This window comes from Rhinatrema bivittatum, chromosome 2 (genome assembly GCF_901001135.1).
Source record: "Rhinatrema bivittatum chromosome 2, aRhiBiv1.1, whole genome shotgun sequence".
Taxonomy (NCBI): Eukaryota; Metazoa; Chordata; class Amphibia; order Gymnophiona; family Rhinatrematidae; genus Rhinatrema; species Rhinatrema bivittatum.
Window position 1 is genome coordinate 125,874,400 of NC_042616.1, and position 22,251 is coordinate 125,896,650.

The 22,251-nt window shown below is 45.3% G+C and overlaps 1 protein-coding gene across 1 annotated transcript in view; it reads left to right on the plus strand.

Moving 5' to 3' along the window:
• Positions 1 to 22,251, plus strand: part of EPC1 (enhancer of polycomb homolog 1) — a 321,654-nt gene that overhangs the window by 194,522 nt on the left and 104,881 nt on the right. Inside the window, 3 exon segments of the mRNA XM_029588586.1 lie at positions 5,938 to 6,135; positions 16,087 to 16,176; positions 16,269 to 16,421. Of these exon segments, the coding sequence (XP_029444446.1) occupies positions 5,938 to 6,135; positions 16,087 to 16,176; positions 16,269 to 16,421 (441 nt within the window).

Here is a 22,251-nt window from a genome sequence, read left to right on the forward strand (position 1 = left end):
AGTTCTTGCCTGCTCCTCTGCAGAGACACAACCACGCCCGGTGAGACGATGGAACCTGTGGTATCCTTCCTCACGGATGCAACCTCAGACCTAGGGCGCACTTCAACCAGGAACGTCACCTCAGCAGTGGCAGCCAGAAGACAACTATGGCTCCGAAATTGGTCAGCTGATGCGACCTCCAAAGCGAACCTCATGAAGATGCCCTTTAAAGGATCTCTCTTGTTCGGAGGCGAATTGGAGAAGCTAGCCAGCAAATGGGACGAATCTCCAGTATCTCGGCTATCAGAGGACAGGAACAAAAGAAATCACTCTTCTCCCCGAAGAACCAAGGGCAGAGGAGCTCAGCGCTTTAGACCATACAAGAACATGCTACCAAGCACCTCGCCCTGCAGGCAGGGCTCAGTCCTTTCAGAACAGACACAACAAGAGGGGAGCAGGCTCAGGTACGGGCTCCGGCCACACCCCACAATGAGAATCAGCAGACCCATCCACAGGAAGAAGTCATAGGGGGCAGACTTTCCCTCTTCTACCAAAGATGGGTCGAGATAACGTCAGACAAGTGGGTCCTAACCATCATTCGAGAGGGATACTATCTGGACTTCCACAGCATCCCCCCAGACACATTTGTGAGATCACCATGCCACTCCCACTCCAAGAGAATGGCAGTGGAAACCACATTGGCAAGACTGCTCAGTCTAAAGGCGATAACCCTGGTGCCCACACACCACAAAATACTGGTCTCTATTCCATCTATTTTATTGTTCTCAAGAAGGAAGGAACATTTCAGCCCATCCTGGACCTCAAGACCGTCAATTGTTACCTGAGGGTACCACACTTCCGCATGGAAACCCTACGCTCAGTCATAAGGGCAGTACAGCCGGGAGAATTCCTGACTTCACTGGATCTATCCGAAGCCTATCTCCACATCCCGGTCCATCACAACCATCAGTGCTTCCTACGCTTTGCGATACTGGACCATCATTACCAGTTCCAGGCACTACCCTTCGGACTAGCTACCACCCCTCGGACCTTCACCAAAATCATGGTGGTAGTGGCGGCAACACTGAGGAAAGAAGGAATCCTCGTACATCCTTACCTGGACGATTGGCTGATCAGGGCAAAATCTCCAGAGAGCCACCAGGCAACCACCAGAGTCAAGAACTTGCTGCAGAAACTCGGGTGGGTCGTCAACACAGCCAAGAGCTGCCTGCAGCCCTCCCAATCACTAGAGTACCTGGGAGTCCGGTTTGACACCAAGCAGGACAAGGTTTTCCTTCCCCCTCCAAGGAGAAGGAAACTGATGGGTCAGCTGCGAAAACTGTTGAACTATGCTTGCCCCAAGGTATGGGACTACTTATAAGTCCTCTGCCTCAAGACGTCAACTCTGGAAGACGTCCCATGAGCAAGGGCACAAAAGTGCCCACTACAACATTCCCTATTGTCACGATGGAACCAGACATCCCAGAGCTACTCCATTCACCTCCAGCTACCAGCAGAGGTTCGGACCTAGCTCCAGTGGTAGCTACAGGAAGACCACCTGAGCAAATGAGTAAACCTATCCTCACCGAACTGGATCTTGCTCACCACGGATGCGAGCCTGCGAGGGTGGGGAGCCCACTGTCAGGAACTGACGGCCCAGGGACAATGGGGCAAGGAAGAGGCAGGATGGAACACAAACCGCCTGGAAGCCCGAGCAGTCAGACTAGCCTGCCTACGATTCAACCACAGACTCCGGGGCGAGTCTGTCAGAGTCATGTTGGACAACGCCACAACCATGGCCTACATCAACCGCCAGGGAGAGGAACCAGAAGCCAACAGGTGTCCCTGGAGATAGACGCCCTCATGGCGTCGGCGGAAATAAACCTACAAGGGATCTCAGCCTCCCACATTGTGGGAATAGACAATGTCTCTGCCGACTACCTCAGCAGAGAGAGCCTAGACCCAGGGGAATGGACGCTGTCGGCCACAGCCTTCCAGTTGATAGTAAATCACTGGAGAGCCCCAGCCATGGATCTAATGGCAACCCGGTCTGTCGCCCAAGTTCTCAAGTTCTTCAGCCGCAGACGAGAACCGCAATCCCGGGGAATCGATGCCATCGTCCTGCTGTACGCCTTTCCCCCATGGCCACTGCTGGGCAGGTTCACCCGCAAGATAGGACACCACAGGGGACTAGTACTTCTAGCGGCCCCGGACTGGCCAAGAAGGCCATGGTATGCAGACATGCGAAGACTTCTTGCTGGGAACATTCTGTGCCTACCTCCACACAAGGTGGAGGTAGGCACCTTGTGTGGAGGTAGACAAGGACCGATCCTCCATGAAGACCTGACTCGATTCTATCTTACAGTCTGGCCCTTGAGAGGGCTCGACTGAAGAAGAGCGGATACTCTAAGGCAGTGATTGACACCTTTCTTCGAGCATGCAAGTTCTCCACATCACTAGCTTACATACGAATATGGAGAGTATTCGAAGCCTGGTGTGAGGACAAGCAAAATCCCCATGATCCTGGAATTTCTGCAGGACGACTTGAAGAAGGGGTTGTCTCTCAACTCCCTCAAGGTTCAGGTGGCCGCGCTGGCCTGCTTCAGATCCAAAGTGGACGGCATCAGTCTATCTGCCCATCCAGATGTTTCCTGCTTCCTGAGAGGGGTTAAACAAATCCGACCACCATTAAAGTGGCCGGTGCCCATATGGAATCTCAATCTAGAACTAGACTTCCTAGCTGGAACTTCCTTCAGACCAACACTCAATCTGTCACTGTCTTCTGACCCTGAAGACTGCATTCCTAGTGACAATATGTTCAGCCTGTCGCATCTCCGTACTTCAAGTGTTGTCCTGTCGGGAACCGTTCCTCAGGTTCACACCAGGAGCCATACAGCTGTGCACTGTCCCCTCCTTCCTATCGAAAGTGGCTTCTCAATTTCACCTAAACCAAACCATCTCACTGTCATCCCCATATGAACATAAGGACTCGGAAGACTCACGCCTCCTTCGCCATCTAAATGTCGGCAGATTCCTAATCTGATATCTGGAAAGATCAGAATCTGTGCGAAAGACGGACCAGCTTTTCATCTTTCACAGTGGGAAGAAGCAGGGGGAAGCGGCCTTACAGGCAACCACAGCCCGTTGGATCAAAGAAGTAATCAAGGCGGCCTACATAGAGGCAGGGAAGCCACCACCTCTACAAGTCAAAGCCCATTCAGCAAGGGCCCAGGCAGTGTCCTGGGCAGAAACCAAGATGCTGTCACACTTTGAGATCTGTCGAGCAGTGACATGGTCCTCCATACACACCTTCTCCAGGTTCTACCACCTGGATGTCCAGGCCTGGAAGGACACAACTTTTGCAAGGGCAGTATTAACTGGGCCACGGGCAGCCTCCCGCCCTGCTCGGGAGTAGGTTTTGTACATCCCATTGGTCCCGAGTCTACCTGGCTACACGCTAGGAAATGGAGAAATTACTTACCTGATAATTTAATTTTCCTTAGTGTAGACAGATGGACTTAGCATCCCGCCCAAGGCTGCCCTAGAATCCGGGAACATTCGGTTACTAACCCTGAGAACAAGGCGCAAGCACGGGTAAGCTAGGCATTACCCCTAGTTCAAGACACCCATAGTTGCTGGGTTTCGGCGTTATCCGGTTGAGTGCACTGGCGGTCTCCAGTTTGGAAATCAGTTGAACCAGTCCTAGTTAATCAAGTTATTTAAGCAACACATATATCCACAATAGCTTTTCGAGGAGAATACTGAAGAGCTGAGCTTCCTGCATGGGTATACGTAGGCTGACGTCATCTTTGAAATCTGACTCCGTCTCCCATCTGCTATCAGGAGCACACTATACCCATTGGTCCTGAGTCCATCTGTCTATATTAAGGAAAACGAAATTATCAGGTAAGTAATTTCTCCATTTATGAAGCAATTGGTTCAGGAACTGACAAGAGAGGGAGCAATTTTAATTCTAATTCTCAGTGGAGCACAGGATTTGGTGAGAGAGGTAATGGTGGTGGGGCCACTTGGCAATAGTGATCATAATATGATCAAATTTGAATTAATGACTGGAAGGGGGACAATAAGCAAATCCAAGGCTCTATTGCTAAACTTTCAAAAAGGGAAACTTTGATAAAATGAGAAAAATAGTTAGAAAAAAAACTGAAAGGAGCAGCTTGCTTCAAAGGTAAAAAGTGTGCAAGAGGTGTGGTCATTGTTAAAAAAAAACCAATTAAAAAAAAAAAAAAAACATCCTATGAAGCACAGTCCAGATGTATTCCACACATTAAGAAAGGTGGAAAGAAGGCAAAATGATCACCGGCATGGTTAAAAGGGGAGGTGAAAGAAGCTATTTTAGCCAAAGGATCTTCATTCAAAAATTGGAAGAAGGATCCAAAAGAAGAAAATAGGATAATGCATAAGTATTGGCAAGTTAAATGTAAGACATTGATAAGGCAGGCTAAGAGAAAATTTGAAAAGAAGTTGGCAGTAGAGGCAAAAACTCACAGTAAAAACTTTTAAAAATATATCCGAAGCAGAAAGCCTGTGAGGGAGTCAGTTGGACTGTTAGATATAATTGAGGGCTTAAAGGTGTGATTAGAGAAGATAAGGTCATCGCGGAAAGATTAAATGATTTTTTTGCTTCGGTGTTTACTGAAGAGGATGTTGGGGAGGTACCCATACCAGTTTTCATGGGTAATGATTCAGATGGACTGAACCAAATCACGGTGAACCTAGAAGATGTGGTAGGCCTGATTGATAAACTGAAGAGTAGTAAATCACCTGGACTGGATGGTATACACCCCAGGGTTTTGAAGGAACTTAAAAATGAAATTTCAGACCTATTAGTAAACATTTGTAACCTATCATTAAAATCATCCATTGTACCTGAAGACTAGAGGGTGGCTAATGTAACCCCAATATTTAAAAAGGGCTCCAGGGGCGATCCGGGAAACTTCAGACCAGTTAGCCTAAATTCAGTGCCAGGAAAAATGTTATACAATGTTAGGTTCCGTATTAGGAGCTACCACCCAAGAAAGAGATCTAGGCGTCATAGTGGATAACACATTAAAATCATCGGTTCAGTGTGCTGCGGCAGTCAAAAAAGCAAACAGATTGTTGAGAATTATTAGAAAGGGAATGGTGAATAAAACGGAAAATGTTATAATACCTCTGTATCGCTCCATGGTGAGATCGCACCTTGAATACTGTGTACAATTCTGATCGCCGCATCTCAAAAAAGATATAGTTGCAATGGAGAAGGTACAGAGAAGGGTGATCAAAATGATAAAGGGAATGGAACAGCTCCCCTATGAGGAAAGACTAAAGAGGTTAGGACTTTTCAGCTTGGAGAAGAGACGGCTGAGGGGGGGGGGGGGGGGCGATATGATAGAGGTGTTTAAAATTATGAGAGGTCTGGAACGGGTTAATGTGAATCAGTTATTTACTCTTTCGGATAATAGAAAGACTAGGGGGCATGCCATGAAGTTAGCACGTGGCACATTTAAAACTAATCAGAGAAAGTTATTTTTCACTCAACGTACAATTAAACTCTGGAATTTGTTGCCAGAGGATGTGGTTAATGCAGTTAGTGTAGCTGTGTTTAAAGAAGGATTGGATAAGTTCTTGGAGGAAAAGTCCATTACCTGCTATTAATTAAGTTGACTTAGAAAATAGCCACTATTATTACTAGGAATAGTAGCATGGAATAGACTTAGTTTTTGGTACTTGCCAGGTTCTTATGGCCTGGATTGGCCACTTTTGGAAACAGGATGCTGGGCTTGATGGACCCTTGTTCTGACCCAGTATGGCATGTTCTTATGTTCTTTCTCATATATATTTGCCAGACCTCTGGAAAAAGTGCTATTAAGCATAAATGACAAATTTCCTTGTGTATATCTTATTTTTTTGTTGGTTGGCCTTTTTAAGATAATGAAATTTATGGTTTTCTTACAGCAAGAAAAAGCTGATGTCATTCGACCAAAAAGGAAATATGAAAAGAAGCCTAAAATCTTACCTTCCCCTGCTGCTCCTGTTGCTGCTGCTGCTGCTGCTGCTCCTCAACAGACAAGTCCTGCTGCACTACCAGCCTTTAATGCTAAGGATCTAAATCAGTATGATTTTCCCAGCTCAGATGAAGAACCACTCTCTCAAGTATGTCAGTTAATCTTTCCATACTTCACTGTAGATCAAGGGTATGGCCTGTTCTTTTAGTGTGTTTGAATTGAAAATTTGAGATGCTGGTGCACCAAAGTGGCCAAGTGACACTTTCATGGCCAATATGTAACTAGATTATTTCCTTAGAGTTTTAAATAAAAGTGAATTGCAAGTCTCTTTACAAACAGCACTTTTCTTCATAGTTACTCTTAGTAACATAGTAGATGATTGCAGAAAAAGATCAATGAACCCATCCAGTTATTCCTGCCTGCATGCTAAGGATATATCCCCACTGCCAGTCATAGTGTGATCACTTGTAAGACATCACTTCTTATCCAGAGCAGCCTGCCCTCCCATGTCTAACCACAAGGCTTTGTGAGGTTTGCACCAGTAACGAAAACTAACTTACGCTGGTACATTTTTTTTTACTATTGCCCTCAGGGAAAAATTACCCACAGATATTTGTACCTGGTTTCTTTGTGGATAATTTTTCCATCTGAAACCATGTGCCTTGTTTTGATCTTATAAAACTGTTTTTGAATAGCCCACCCTCTCTCTCCCTGGAAAGCCTCCAAACTTTGCAAGTAATTTTGCCTGCTTTGAGGGTGGATGGTTTTCAAAGCCCCCATTTCCATGAGTAACATTTTTTACTGACTAAAATGTCTTGAAAATTGCTCTTTTAACTACCACTTCTAGCATGTATTAGATTAGAAAACTTAGAGGAACTGGATGACTTGAGGGAGTAGATAGTGTTATGGAGCTTTTTACCTCTAAGTTGCTGGTTTAAATTCAGCATAGGTCCATAGCCTGTGTGAAATGACTTAATAGTCTCAGTCCCATCCCAGGAGACAGGTGTCCACTTTATTAAAACCATGATCACAATTTGGTAGCACTTTTGGTAGTCTCAGCAAAGAGAAGAAAGATTACACGGACATGGAATTGAAGGACTTTGATAAGGCAGTGTAAGGAATTTTGGACTGCCATTTATCCCAGGACAAGCAGGATGGTAGTCCTCACATATGGGTGACATCATCGATGGAGCCCTATCACGGAAAATGTCTGTCAAAGTTTCTAGAAACTTTTGACTGGCACACTGAGCCCACTGAGCATGCCCAGCATGCCATGATCCCTGCAGCCACAGGGGTCTCCCTTCAGTCTCCTTTTTTCCGTATTGCTGTTAGCCTTGCCCTTCAGGAGCTCTGTGAGTTTTCTCACTATTTTCCTCACGGAAAAAAATTAATATTTCTGTCACAAAAAACCCTACACAGGGTCTCCCTTCGACATCCCGTTTGGTGAGTACCAATTTTTTTGGTCTTTTTCGTCAGTTCATGTTACCTCACTTCGGTATCCACAGGCCACGACCATTACCCGGCCTTTTTTCTTACCATGGCCACGGGTTTCAAAAAATGGCCGAGTTGTCCCCGAATGATGTCAATAACAGACCCGCACGACATCTGTGTACTTTGCCTGGGATCAGGCCACGATGTCCACGCATGTTCCACCTGCGCTCAGATGACTCCGAAGGGCAGGCGTGCCCGACTGGACAAAATGGAGGAACTTTTTAAGAAAACTACTCCGACGTCTTCACAGTCGTCACTGAAGAAAATTCCTTCCTCCACTGAAAAACATCGAGGAAAGAAAAAGTCCGGTGACCATCCGTCTCCATCGGGATCTTCAATCGCATCGTCCTCTATCTACCAAGGAGCATTGAGAGAAGCAACACCATCATCATCGTCCATCAGAAGAACCGGTTACCACATCGGCATCGATGGCCATTAAGCTGATGGCGAAGCAGGTCTGGGTACAAGAGCCATCGTGCCCCTCTGTACCTGAGACACCGAGGCGCTCTCCACTGGGATCGGTGTTAGAGTCTGTGCCACCACATCCAAATGTGGAAGAGCCACTAGCACCAGTCTTTCCTTCTCCTGTGACAGTGGACCCAGTCCCAGGCTCCAGGGGAGAAGTGACTTCCATGATTCAATAGGCTATCATCGAGGTTTTTCAAAAATTGCAGCCTCCACCGACACCAATCCAGACACCGACACCGGAGCCATTGGTATTGGTACCTCTGCTCAGCAGACTCGATGCCTTAGTTGGTGCTCTCCCACAGCCTGCACCTAGACCATCGATGGATCCACCGATGACTCCATCCATACCATCGATGCCAAGGGATCCTCCGATGACTCCAACTATACCCATTCCAGGTCCATCGGAAGAAGATGAAGGGGACTCCGATCCCTTACCAGGTCCATCGGTTTTACAAAAAACCCACAAGCCATCGATGCCTTCAATACCGCTTTCTGGTCCGTCGATGCCCTCTCATCCTGGTCCATCGGGCGATGAAGGCAGTCTATTCCCATCGATGCCTTTTTTACCTCCATCGATGCCAAAACATATTCCAGGGAAATCGAGATCTACATCGATGCCAAAACATCCTCTTCCACAGGACACTCTGGATCAATTGGGGACACAGTTCCAACCCCACTACAGCCCTTGGGAGGACGTTCACACAGACATGGATACAGAAGACCTTGTATCTGAGCCTTTTCCACCAGAAGAAAGAAGGAAATCCCCACCAGAGGACCTTTCTTTTGCAAATTTCATCAAGGAGATGGCGGATGCCATTCCTTTTGAGCTGTGACAGAAGAGGACACCAGGCATAAGACACTGGAGGTCCTCCAGTTTGTAGATGCACCCAAGGAAGTTATTGCTATCCCAATCCATGAAGTGCTCCTAGATCTCCAGCACAGCCTATGGGAGCATCCCTGTTCTGTGCCACCTGTTAAACGACAGACAGACGCAACGTACCTAGTCTAACATACACCAGGTTTTCAGAAACCACAAATGCCTCACCAGTCAGTTGTGGTGGAATCAGCACAGAAAAAGGCAAGAAAGCAAAAGCCTCACTCTTCTGCCCCTCCAGGAAAAGCTCAAAAATTTCTGGATGGATTAGGAAGAAAGGTAAGAACATAAGAACATGCCATACTGGGTCAGACCAAGGGTCCATCAAGACCAGCATCCTGTTTCCAACAGTGGCCAATCCAGGCCTTAAGAACCTGGCAAGTACCCCAAAAACTAAGTCTATTCCATGTTACATTTGCTAGTAATAGCGGTGGTTATTATCTAACTCAACTTAATAGCAGGTAATGGACTTCTCCAAGAACTTATCCAATCCTTTTTTAAACACAGCTATACTAACTGCACTAACCACATCTTCTGGCAACAAATTCCAGAGTTTAATTGTGCGTTGAGTGAAAAAGAACTTTCTCCGATTAGTTTTAAATGTGCCACATGCTAACTTCATGGAGTGCCCCCCCTAGTCTTTCTATTATCCGAAAGAGTAAAAAAACCGATTCACATCTACCCGTTCTAAACCTCTCATGATTTTAAACAACTCTATCATATCGCCCCCCCTGTGCCGTCTCTTCTGCAAGCTGAAAAGTCCTAACCTCTTTAGTCTTTCGTCATAGGGGAGCTGTTCCATTCCCCTTATCATTTTGGTAGTCCTTCTCTGTGCCTTCTCCATTGCAATTATATCTTTTTTTGAGATGCGGCGACCAGAATTCTACACAGTATTCAAGGTGCGGTCTCACCTACAGAATCATTATGACATTTTCCGTTTTATTCACCATTCCCTTTCTAATAATTCCCAACATTCTGTTTGCTTTTTTGACTGCCGCAGCACACTGAACCGACAATTTCAATGTGTTATCCACTATGATGCCTAGATCTCTTTCTTGGGTAGTAGCACCTAATATGGAACCTAACATTGTGTAACTATAGCAAGGGTTATTTTTCCCTATATGCATCACCTTGCACTTATCCACATTAAATTTCATCTGCCATTTTGATGCCCAATTTTCCAGCCTCACAAGGTCTTCCTGCAATTTATCACAATCTGCTCTTGATTTAACTACTCTGAACAGTTTTGTATCATCCGCAAATTTGATTACCTCACTTGAGAAAATTGTCCATTTAATCCTACTCTGTTTCCTGTCTTTTAGCCAGTTTGTAATCCACGAAAGGACATCGCCACCTATCCCATGACTTTTTATTTTTCCTAGAAGCCTCTCATGAGGAACTTTATCAAATGCCTTCTGAAAATCCAAGTACATTACATCTACCGGTTCACCTTTATCCACATGTTTATTAACTCCTTCAAAAAAGTGAAGCAGATTTGTGAGGCAAGACTTGCCTTGGGTAAAGCCATGCTGACTTTGTTCCATTAAACTATGTCTTTCTATATGTTCTGTGATTTTGATGTTTAGAACACTTTCTACTATTTTTCCTGGTACTGAAGTCAGGCTAACCGGTCTGTAGTTTCCCGGATCGCCCCTGGAGCCCTTTTTAAATATGGGGGTTACATTAGCTATCCTCCAGTCTTCAGGTACAATGGATGATTTTAATGATAGGTTACAAATTTTTACTAATAGGTCTGAAATTTCATTTTTTAGTTCCTTCAGAACTCTGGGGTGTATACCATCCGGTCCAGGTGATTTACTACTCTTAAGTTTGTCAATCAGGTCTACCACATCTTCTAGGTTCACCGTGATTTGGTTCAGTCCATCTGAATCATTACCCATGAAAACCTTCTCCAGTACGGGTATCTCCCCAACATCCTCTTCAGTAAACACCGAAGCAAAGAAATCATTTAATCTTTCCGCAATGGCCTTATCTTCTCTAAGTGCCCCTTTAACCCCTTGATCATCTAACGGTCCAACTGACTCCCTCACAGGTTTTCTGCTTCGGATATATTTTAAAAAGTTTTTACTGTGAGTTTTTGCCTCTACGGCCAACTTCTTTTCAAATTCTGCCTTAGCCTGTCTTATCAATGTCTTACATTTAACTTGCCAACGTTTATGCATTATCCTATTTTCTTCTGTTGGATCCTTCTTCCAATTTTTGAATGAAGATTTTTTGGCTAAAATAGCTTTCACCTCCCCTTTTAACCATGCCGGTAATTGTTTTGCCTTCTTTCCACCTTTCTTAATGTGTGGAATATATCTGGATTGAGCTTCTAGGATGGTATTCCATGCCTCTTGCACACTTTTTACTTTTGTAGCTGCTCCTTTCAGTTTTTTTCTAACTATTTTTCTCATTTTATCAAAGTTTCCCTTTTGAAAGTTTAGCACGAGAGCCATGAATTTGCTTACTGTCTCCTTTCCAGTCATTAAATCAAATTTGATCATATTATGATCACTATTGCCAAGCTACCCCACCACCGTTACCTCTCTCACCAAATTCTTTTCTCCACTGAGAATTAGATCTAAAATTGCTCCCTCTCTCGTCGGTTCCTGAACTAATTGCTCCATAAAGCTATCATTTATTCCATCCAGGAACGTTATCTCTCTAGCATGTCCCGATGATACATTTACCCATCAATATTGGGGTAATTGAATACCGCAATACCAATTTGGTTAGCTTCCCTAATTTCTCTTAGCATTTCACTGTCAGTCTCACCATCTTGACCAGGTGGACGGTAGTATACTCCTATCACTATAGCCTTTCCCGATACACAAGGGATTTCTACCCATAAAGATTCAATTGTGCATTTAGTCTCGTGCAGGATGTTTATCCTGTTGGACTCTATGCCATCCCGGACATAAAGCACCACACTGCCTCTCTGTCATTGCGATATAATTTGTACCCCGGTATAGCATTGTCCCATTGGTTGTCTTCCTTATTCACTGCTATACATTCTAATTCTCCAGGGGTCCATGCTTGTGTTCCATATTGCGGCATATCAGTTATATATGACGCAATATCAAAATAATTTGTGGAAGCAAGTACAAGATATCGCTGATAACCTTCCTCAGCAGCAGCAAGTAGTACTCAATGCCCTTATTCAAAAAGGTCTGGAGTCAGGCAAGCATGAAGTACGAGCAGCCAATGACTCTTCTGAAACATCTTCCCATATGTCAGCTGTTGGGATCAGTGCACGAAGGTGGGCTTGGCTAAAGGCTTTGGATTTAAGATCAGAAGTACAGGAAAGACTAGCAGATCTCCCATGCACTGGAGACAATCTCTTCAGAGAGAATATTCAAGATACTGTCTCCCAATTGAAAGAACACCATGAGACACTCCGCCAGCTTTCCAAGTTGTCATCTGACCAGCCATCCTCAGCACGGAAGCCAGCAAGAAGGGATACCAGAAGACCCTTTTATAGGCCTCATTGGTATTATCCACCTGCATCCAACTCATGTCCTTTCCGACCACCTCAAAGGGGACGTTCACGTCAGCCAAAGCAGACAAAATCTCAGCCACCCCCACAAACAGGACCAGCATCTGGTTTTTGAACACTTTTCCAGAGAGCAGAACTTTTCCCATCAATCCCAGACCCGACCTGCTGGTTGGAGGTCAGCTCCATTACTTCATACACCATTGGAGCCTCATTACCACAGATCAATGGGTGTTAGCCATCCTGACCTGGGGATACCGTCTCAAATTCACCACAATACCCTCTGATTCCTCACCCATTCCGCTGTGTGCAGCCAACGTCGTAACATCTCACTTCGGCTAGAACTCTCCTCCCTGCTGTCTACCAGGGCTGTCAAACCCGTTCCCCGGTCTCAACAAGGCAGAGGGTTCTATTCCCGTTATTTCCTAATTCCAAAGAAAACAGGAGGTCTCCGCCCCATACTAGACCTCTGCAATCTCAACAAATTTCTTCAAAAAGAAAAGTTCCGGATGGTCTCACTAGGGAACCATCCTTCCCTTACTACACCAAGGAGATTGGCTCTGTTCTCTGGATCTTCAAGTCACCTACGCTCACATACCCATTTCCCCACAACACCACAAATATCTAAGATTCGTAGTGGGATCACAGCATTTCCAATACCAAGTCCTACGATTCGGACTAGCCTCTGCACCTCGGGTGTTCACAAAATGTCTAGCAGTAGCTGCTGCACATCTAAGAAAAAGCAGCATTCATGTTTTTCCCTACCTAGATGACTGGCTAATCAGGAGTCCATCCAGACAGGAAACTCTCGCTGCCTTGGAAAGCACCATAAGACTGTTGCATTCCTTGTGGTTCCTGATCAACTATCAAAACTCACATATGAATCCGTCTCAGCAACTCACTTTTATCGGAGCAGACATAGACAACACAGCCGCAAAAGTGTTTCTTCCAAGCGACCGTGTGAGCAATCTAGCGAATCTGGCAAACTCTCTGACCAGCTGCAAGTTTGCCTCTGCCCATCAGTTTCTTATACTGCTGGGCCACATGGCGTCTACGGTCCACATGACCCCTATGGGTGAAGTTAGCCATGAGAAGGACTCAATGGACTTTGAAATCTCAGTAGATCCAAGCTGTTCAGCCACTGTCATCCCTAATATGGGTCACCCACCAGTTAAGTCTCTTGCTCCGCTGGTGGACAAACCAGCCTGCCTTACGGACCGGTCTCCCGTTCCTGCACCCGACTCCTCAAATCACCTTGACCACGGATGCATCCAACTTGGGGTGGGGAGCTCACGTCAACAACCTTCAGACACAAGGTATGTGGACTCCACTCGAAAAAAAGTGTCAAATCAACATTTTGGAACTTCGAGCAATAAGATATGCCCTTTATGCCTTCAAAGACTGTCTCTCACAGAAAACTGTACTGATTCAAACGGACAACACAGTAGCAATGTGGTACATAAACAAACAGGGAGGCACAGGCTCCTATCTGCTATGTCAAGAAGCAGTCCAGATTTGGGCCTGGGCCCGGGCCCTGGTATATTCTATACATCTCAGGGCCACTTATCTGGCAGGCATACAAAAAGTCCTATCAGTCGACGTTTCCATCCCCACGAATGGTCTCTGGATCCCTGTGTAGCGAGCAAAATCTTTCAATGCTGGGGTCACCCAACTATCAACCTCTTTATGTCCAAACTGAACCACAAAATGGAAAGGTTCCGCTCCCTCCACAGCCGTCCACAAATGTTCCCCAGGGGATGCCTTTGCTCGCTCCTGGAACACCGGACTTCTATATGAGTATCCTCCGATTCCACTCATAGCCAAAACTCTCGTGAAGCTACAGCAGGACGGAGGGTCAATGATCCTCATAGCCCAATATTGGCCTCGACATATATGGTTTCCCATACTCCTCGACCTCTTGATCAGAGAACCAATTCACCTGGGCACAGCATCCACTCTCATAACTCAGAACCAAGGCATGTTACGCCATCCCAGCCTACCAACCCTTGCCCTAACAGCTTATATGTTGAAAGCTTGATCCTGCAACCACTCAATCTTTCAACTCAAGTCTCTCAGGTTCTCGTAGCTTCACGAAAGCCTTCCACACGTAAATCTTACCGCTCCAAGTGGACTAGATTTACCGAGTGGTGCACACAAAAAGGTATTGACCCTTTCTCCTGCCCCACACCTTCTTTATTAGACTATCTGTGCCACCTCTCAGATTCTGGTCTCCAGACTTCTTCTGTGCGTGTACACCTAAGTGCCATTGCAACATACCACAAGGGAATAAAAGATGCCCCAATAACTGCGCAACCCCTAGTGAATCGGTTTATGAGGGGTTTACTTCAACTTAAGCCTCCCATTCGACCACCAGTTACAGATTGGAACCTAAATGTAATGCTTGCAAGGCTCATGGGGCCCCCGTTTGAGCCTTTGCATTCCTGTGATGTAAAATTTCTTATATGGAAAGTATTATTCCTAGTAGCCATTACATCTGCTAGAAGGGTCAGTGAGTTACAAGCTCTTGTCACATACTCGCCCTATACAAGGTTCCTGCATGACCGAGTGGTCCTCCACACTCACCCCAAATTTCTGCCTAAGATGATTACGGATTTTCACCTTAACCAATCCATAGTCTTACCCACTTTTTTCCCAAAGCCCCACTCTCACCAGGGCGAGAGGGTTTTGCATACCTTGGACTGTAAACGTGCACTTCAATTTTATCTTGAACACACTGCAGCCCATAGGAAGTCCACCCAACTCTTTGTTTCTTTGGCAAAAACAAAAACTATCCAACTGGCTAGCAGATTGTATCGAATTTTGCTATGAGAAAGCAGGCCTTCCTCTCCAAGGGCGAGTAAAGGCGCACTCAGTAAGGGCTATGTCAACATCCATAGCACACTATTGTTCTGTACCTGTTGCTGACATCTGCAAAGCTGCGACTTGGAGTTCTCTGCATACATTTGCATCTCATTACTGCTTGGATAAGGAAGGAAGACAGGACTCTGCCTTTGGACAATCTGTCTTGAAAACCCTATTTCCAATATAATTCCCAACTCCTTCCACAACCGCCTGCTGTGATTCAGGCTGCCTCATCTTAGTCAATGGCACCTCAGTTGTTGTGCCTGTTGCACGAGTTACTTGCCATTGACCTGTTAAAAGATGAGTCAGCTTGTAGCTTGCTAATTACCCATATGTGAGGACTACCATCCTGCTTGTCCTGGGGTAAAGCAGAGTTGCTTACCTGTAACAGGTGTTATCCCAGGACAGCAGGATGTAGTCCTTACAAAACCCACCCGCCACCCTGCGGAGTTGGGTCCGAAACATTTTATTATTATTTTATGTTTTCGCTCGCACTCATTGCTATAAACGAGACTGAAGGGAGATCCCTGTGGCTGCAGGGATCATGGCATGCTCAGTGGGCTCTGTGTGCCAGTCAAAAGTTTCTAGAAACTTTGACAGATGTTTTCTGTGATAGGGTTCCATCGATGATGTCATCCATATGTGAGGACTACATCCTGCTGTCCTGGGATAACACCTGTTACAGGTAAGCAACTCTGCTTTCCCCTGTTGTACCTGATCTGTAGATAAATGCTCGAGAACTTTTCATGATCACTACATAAACTTAAAAAAAAAAAAAAAAAAAGATTAAAAGAATAGAAATTATTGCAATGCAATTTGTATGCCAGAGGTGGTCTCTTACTGCTGTTTACAGTTTTGTTGGAGCATATATCACTTGTCTTTTTATTGTTGCCTTTTGTTTCTTATAGGTCTTGTCTGGTTCTTCAGAAGCTGAGGAAGAAAATGATCCAGATGGTCCCTTTGCTTTCCGTAGGAAAGCAGGCTGTCATTACTATGCTGTAAGTTTTTTATTTGTGTTTTTTTGAAATATAAAAGAAAAATATTTCTGCTATATTTGGATAGCGTGTAACTTATTTATTTTTCTTTCAAGCCCCATTTGGACCAAACAGGCAATTGGCCGTGGTGTAGTTCTGAACAGGGAGGATTAGGAGACGTACGTTACAGATACTGTCTAACTACCCTCACTATACCACAGAGGTGTATTGGATTTGCACGAAGACGAGTTGGTCGTGGTGGAAGGCAAGTTGTTCATTTTATTTTTACTTTGCTTGAAAATTAACATTTTATACAAAGACTTCCAGTAAAAAGACAAGAGCAGCATTTTAGTTCTGATATTTCAATACATAGCCATAAATTAAATCAATGAAAAATAATTAAATTCTGAAACCTAAGAACTTTGAATTTTTGATAGTTTTGACAAGGTAGTGTTTCTAGTTATGTTGTCTCTAAGTTCATTTTTTATTTGTTCAAACCTTGCAGATTAAAGGCATTTTGGCCCCGAGATTAAGGGTGGTAGCTATTTGGTTAATGAAAGTTTACATATTTTCAATATTAAACAATGTTAGTGTGTCAGTAAAGTCATCCTCTGGCTCCCTTCGATCCAAACTGGTGTGAGAAATCTAAGAAAAGGAATTGACAGGTAGGACAAAATTCCTGTTAAGTTAAAAGGCAACATGATCTGTAACTTTGTAAAGCAAGTAATTCTGCCTTTGTGGTCTTAATGATGGAGGATCCATGTCCTGCCAAAGAAGATTGTAAAGGATAGCTAGGGCTAGTGAACTTTGTTTTGCTAGTAAAATATATATATTTTTTTAAATAGGAAAAAGAAGCTTTTTACATCCTGAATAATGGTTAATGGTTCGCTAAAGAGCATTGTTCTACCATCTTTTGCTTTTCTAGCAGCAGTACTTTAACTCATATATACAAACAGTAATAAAAGAATTAATTGCATAATGTTTATGCCGAATTCTCATCTTGTGTGTCTTTGTTGAGAAAGTAATACTTGCCACTGCACTTACTGTTTGTGGAATAACTGCAGCACAGTAGGTAGCATTGCTGTAAATTATATATTTTTGTGCCACCAGTTTTATTTTTTCTGGTTTATTTTTATTAATTCGGTGCAATTCGTGATATAATTGCTATGTACTTGTTCTGTTGTTGATGATGTGTATCATTGCTATGTTTTATCAGTTGTATAATACTTTATTTATTTGAGTGTTTTATATACCATCATTTCATGTGAGAATCACTAGTTCAAAATGATGTACAGGTTTGATGCTCTTAGATGATGTTAGGGAGGTAGGCATACACACCGGAGATAAACTGGGAAAGCAGTCTAAACCTAGGGGAATAAATAAATAAATATATATACTGTTTTATATTTGCTGTTTTTCTGTGTTTTTATTGTTTTACCAATGTTGGACATTATCAAAATGTAAAGGCTGTTTTAAATAGAGTAGTGATAATTATAAGGATAGATATTGTGTAAGGGAGCATGTCACATCTGAACTAAAAAGTGATGTATGTTTACAAGTTTATTTGCAAAATCAGTTTCTCATTACAAGAGATGTATTATAACTTGTGTGTACCTTTTTTCTCATCTCTCACCTTAAGGCTCCCTGCTTTCTCCCACGACAAGCAGGATGGGTAGTCCTCACATATGGGTGTCGTCACTGGACGGAGCCCTATCATGGAAAACTTTTCTGTCAAAGTTTCTAGAACTTTTGACTGGCACACTGAGCATGCCCAGCATGCCATGATCCCCGTGTCCACAGGAGTCTCCCTTCAGTCTCTTTTTTTTCCATGCTGCAGTTTGCCTCGCATTTAGGAGCTCTGTGAGATTTTTCTCACAACTTTTCCTCACGGAAACACTTGAAGTTTTACTTCACAAATAATTTCCCTACACGGGTCTCCCTTCGCATACATTTTATTGACGCTTGGTAAGTACTATGCCCTATTCTCCGGTCGGTTCCTGTCACCTTACTATCGGTTCCCCCGGGTCACCAACCGAATTGTGGCCCTCTTTCTCCCTATGTCTATCACCCTCGGTCTGCCCCACAATGCCCGCGAGTGTCCTTGCTCCGATCCCAATCCCTCTAGCCCCAATGGCCCGGTGGGAGATGTCCATGGTTCCCGTTGCGGTCATCGAGGCCGCCGTCGATGCCCTTGATTAAAGAAAATGCTCCATACTTCGGGTTCTCAACCAGAGAGAGCCCCGTGCAATCCTTGGGCGAGAAACAATGCCAGGAGCAGTAGAGGCATGGTGACCGTCCATCACCGGTGGCATTTTCCTCTGTGCTGGAGAATGCCGGGCCGAGCACTGAGGGAAACATCATCACTGCCATGGTAACTGTCACCGACGCCATTCTGGACATCGGTGGCAGCTTCCTCGGTGCTGGAGAATGACCGGGCTGAGCACAGAGGGAAACATCGTCGCCGGCACCAACGTGGTTCTGCATTCGGTGCCGGCACTGATACCGCATCAATGTCCATTGAGCCAGTTGCAAAGTGGGCCCGGGTACAAGTCTCCATGCTCCTCTGCACCCGAGACACCGAGGCGTTCCCCACCAACACCGGTGCCGGGTACTGAGCCACCACAGATTCATGTGGAAGTGCCAGTAACGCCAAGCCTGCCTCCCCCTGTAGCTGCGCTGCCTATACCAGCTTCCAGGGAGGAGCTGGATGTTCTCGTTTGTCAGGCTATCCTGAATGACTTCCGGAATCTACTAACACCGGAGCCATCGATATTCGCATCTTTGTGGCACCTACCAACGACAACCTAAGTCATTGACGCTTACTCGTCCTTCTGAGCCTCCACAGACCCCTATACCTGTCCCGGGATCCTCGAATGGCGATGGGCACACTAATCCCGCTTCGGCACCAATCCCATTGAGACCTAAGTAAAGGACGTGTCGGAAACCATCCCTTTTGACCTGGTCACTGAAAAGGACCAGAAGTTTTCGGGAGGATCTAGGTCATAACTTCTTCCAAGAACTATATTGGTGTCGCATATTGCTATTTACCAGCTATATTTTTCACCATGAAATTCGGGCAACATGTGATTGTTTCGAAATGTCCTCCCGTTGCCAGCACCAGAACTCAGTGCTATATGGTGAACCTGGCTTATGGCCCCTGATTTACGGCCTGAAGTCCAAGATAAACTATCTGATCTGCTATGCACCGCAGATAATCTCTTCGTGCACAAAGTCCAGCAGACAGTGGCTCAATTGCAAGACCACCGCGAGACCCTGCGACAGCTCTCTACGTTTCTTGCACAGCAAAGAGGGATGCTAAAAGGACCTTTTACCGCTCATGCTCCCGCGTGAGACCAACTGATATCCAGATCACACCAGCTCCGCCAGTCGGGCAGGCTCCTGGATTTTTCAACCTTTCCAGAGAACAGAACGGTCCATCCCACTGAGGACCAGGGCTCGGGATACCGTTCCCCGGACGCAACAAGGCAGAGGATTTTAATCCCTCTATTTCCTACTTTCAAAGAAAACAGGCGACCTCCACCCATCCTGGACCTCAGAAATCTCAACAAATTTCTTCAGAAAGAAAAGTTCAAAATGGTGTGTCTCAGCACCATGCTTTTCTTACTACAACAAGGGGGTTGCCTCTATTCTCTGGACTTTCTATATGCTTCATAGTGAGTCGTCAACATTTTCAATACCAAGTTCTGCCATTTGAACTAGCTCCAACAACTTGTGTATTTCACCAAATGCCTAGCAGTGACTGCCGCTCATCTACAAAGAACAACAGCATTCACGCTTTTCCTTACCTGGACAACTGCCCAATAAGGAGTCAATCCAAACAAGGAGCTCTAAATTCTCTAAGACTCACTATAAATCTACTGCGTTTGGCTGGGAATTTTGATCAACTACCATAAATCCCATATGGAGCAGATCTGGGCACTACAGTCGCAACGGCCTTCCTGTCTAACAACCGCGCAGACATCCTATCAAATTGTCCACATCTCTACGTGCATGCAACATAGTCTCAGCCCATCAATTCTTCCATTGCTGGGCCACATGGTTTCCATGATCCACGTCACTCCTATGGCCAAACTAGCCATGAGAAAAACTCAGTGGATTTTAAGATTTCATTGGCTCTTAAGCTATTCAACCACTTTCGTCCCTGATCCATATCACTGATCCAGTAACCAAATCCTCAGATGATCTTGGCCAACTTGGGTTGGAGAGCTCGTATCAGCACTCCAAACCCAAAATGCGTCGACGCCGTTCCATGAACAGTCTCAGTTCAACTTCCTGGAGCTTCGAGCCATGCGTTATGCCCTTTATGCCTTCAAAACACTGCGTCTCACACAAAACTTTGTGGATACAGACAGACAACATAGTGGCATTGTGGTACTCGAACAAACAAAGAAAGGGACGCACAGCATCTTATCTGCTCTGCCAGGAAGCCACGCAGTTCTGGGCCCGGGCCCTTGCACACTCTATACATCTCCGGGCCACTTATCTAACAGGCATACCGAACATACTAACAGACCATCTCAATCAATATCTCCATCCCCACAAGTGGTCTCTGAATCCATGTGTAGCGAGTAAAATTTTCTAGTGCTGAGGCCAACCAGCTATCAACCTCTTGCGTCCGAATCGAACCACAGAGTGGACAGATTCTGCTCCCTACACAGGCTTCGAAATGCATTAGCCATGGACACCTTTGCTTGCCCCTGCAACAAAGGCCTCCTATATGCGTCTCTTCCGATACCGCTCATAGCCAAAACTCTCGTGAACCTACAGCAGGACAGGTTTTCAATGATTCTCATAACCCCATACTGGCCTTGACAAGTATGCTTCCCCATACGTCTCAACCTGTCACTCCAGGAACCAATTTGACTGCCCTCAGGTCAACCTCATAACACAGACTCACTGTTATTCTCAGGTACTTGTAGCTTCACGAAATCCTTCCACACATAAATCTTGCCATTCGAAATCTGCAAGATTTACCAAATGGAGTGCACAAAAAGGTATTGACCCCTTTTTCCTGCCCCACTCCATCTCTATTAGGCTATCTAGGATACCTTTCGGATTCTGGTCCCCAGACATCCTCCGCATGGGTACACCTCAGTTCCATCTCAGCGTACCACCAGGGAGTAGGGGATGCCCTGTTAATGGCTCAACCCCTTATGAGTCGGCTTATAATGGGTTTTCTACAACTTAAGCCTCCTCTACGATCACTGGTTACGGAATGGAGCCTAAATGTAGTACTTACAATTCTCATGCATTCCCCGTTCGAGCCTTTATATTCCTATAACATTAAAATTCTAACATGGAAAATTCTTTTCCTCGTAGCCATCACCTCTGCTAAAAGGGTCAGTGAGTTACAAGCCCTTGTTGCATACTCACCCAACACTAGGTTCCTCCGTGCCCGAGTGGTCCTCCGTACTCACCCTAAATTTCTTCTTAAGGTGGACACAGCCTCTCACCTTACTCAGTCTATAGTCTGCCCGCTCTTCCCAAGGCTCTCTCACCAGGGCGAGAGGGGCTTGCACCTGTATTCTCTCTAGACCGCACTGCACTCCATAGGAAATCCATCCAACTCTTTGCTTCTTTGACAAAGACAAGCTGCGCGTTCCAGTGGGAAAGCAAACTCTCTCCAACTGGCTAGCAGACTGTATTGAATTCTGCTATGAGGAAGCAGGCCTTCCCTCTCCAGGGGTGAGTGCAGGCACATTTTGTAAGGGCCATGGCAACATCGGTAGTACACTATCATTCAGTACCAATTGCCGACATCTGCTAGGCTGCGACATGGAGCTCTCTTAACACATTCGCAGCCCTCTACTGCTTAGATAAGGAAGTCCGTCAAGACACTGCCTTTGGCCAATCTGTCTTGAAAAACTTTGTTCCAGTATAATCCCCTGCTCCTTCCACAACCACCTGCTGTGATTTCAGGTTGCCTCATCATTGCCAATAGCACCCCAATTATTGTGTATGCTGCACGAGTTGTCTGCTATTGGCCTGTTGTAATATGAGTCAGCCTGCAGCTTGCTAATCACCCATATGTGAGGACTACCATCCTGCTTGTTCTGGGAGAAAGCAGAGTTGCTTACC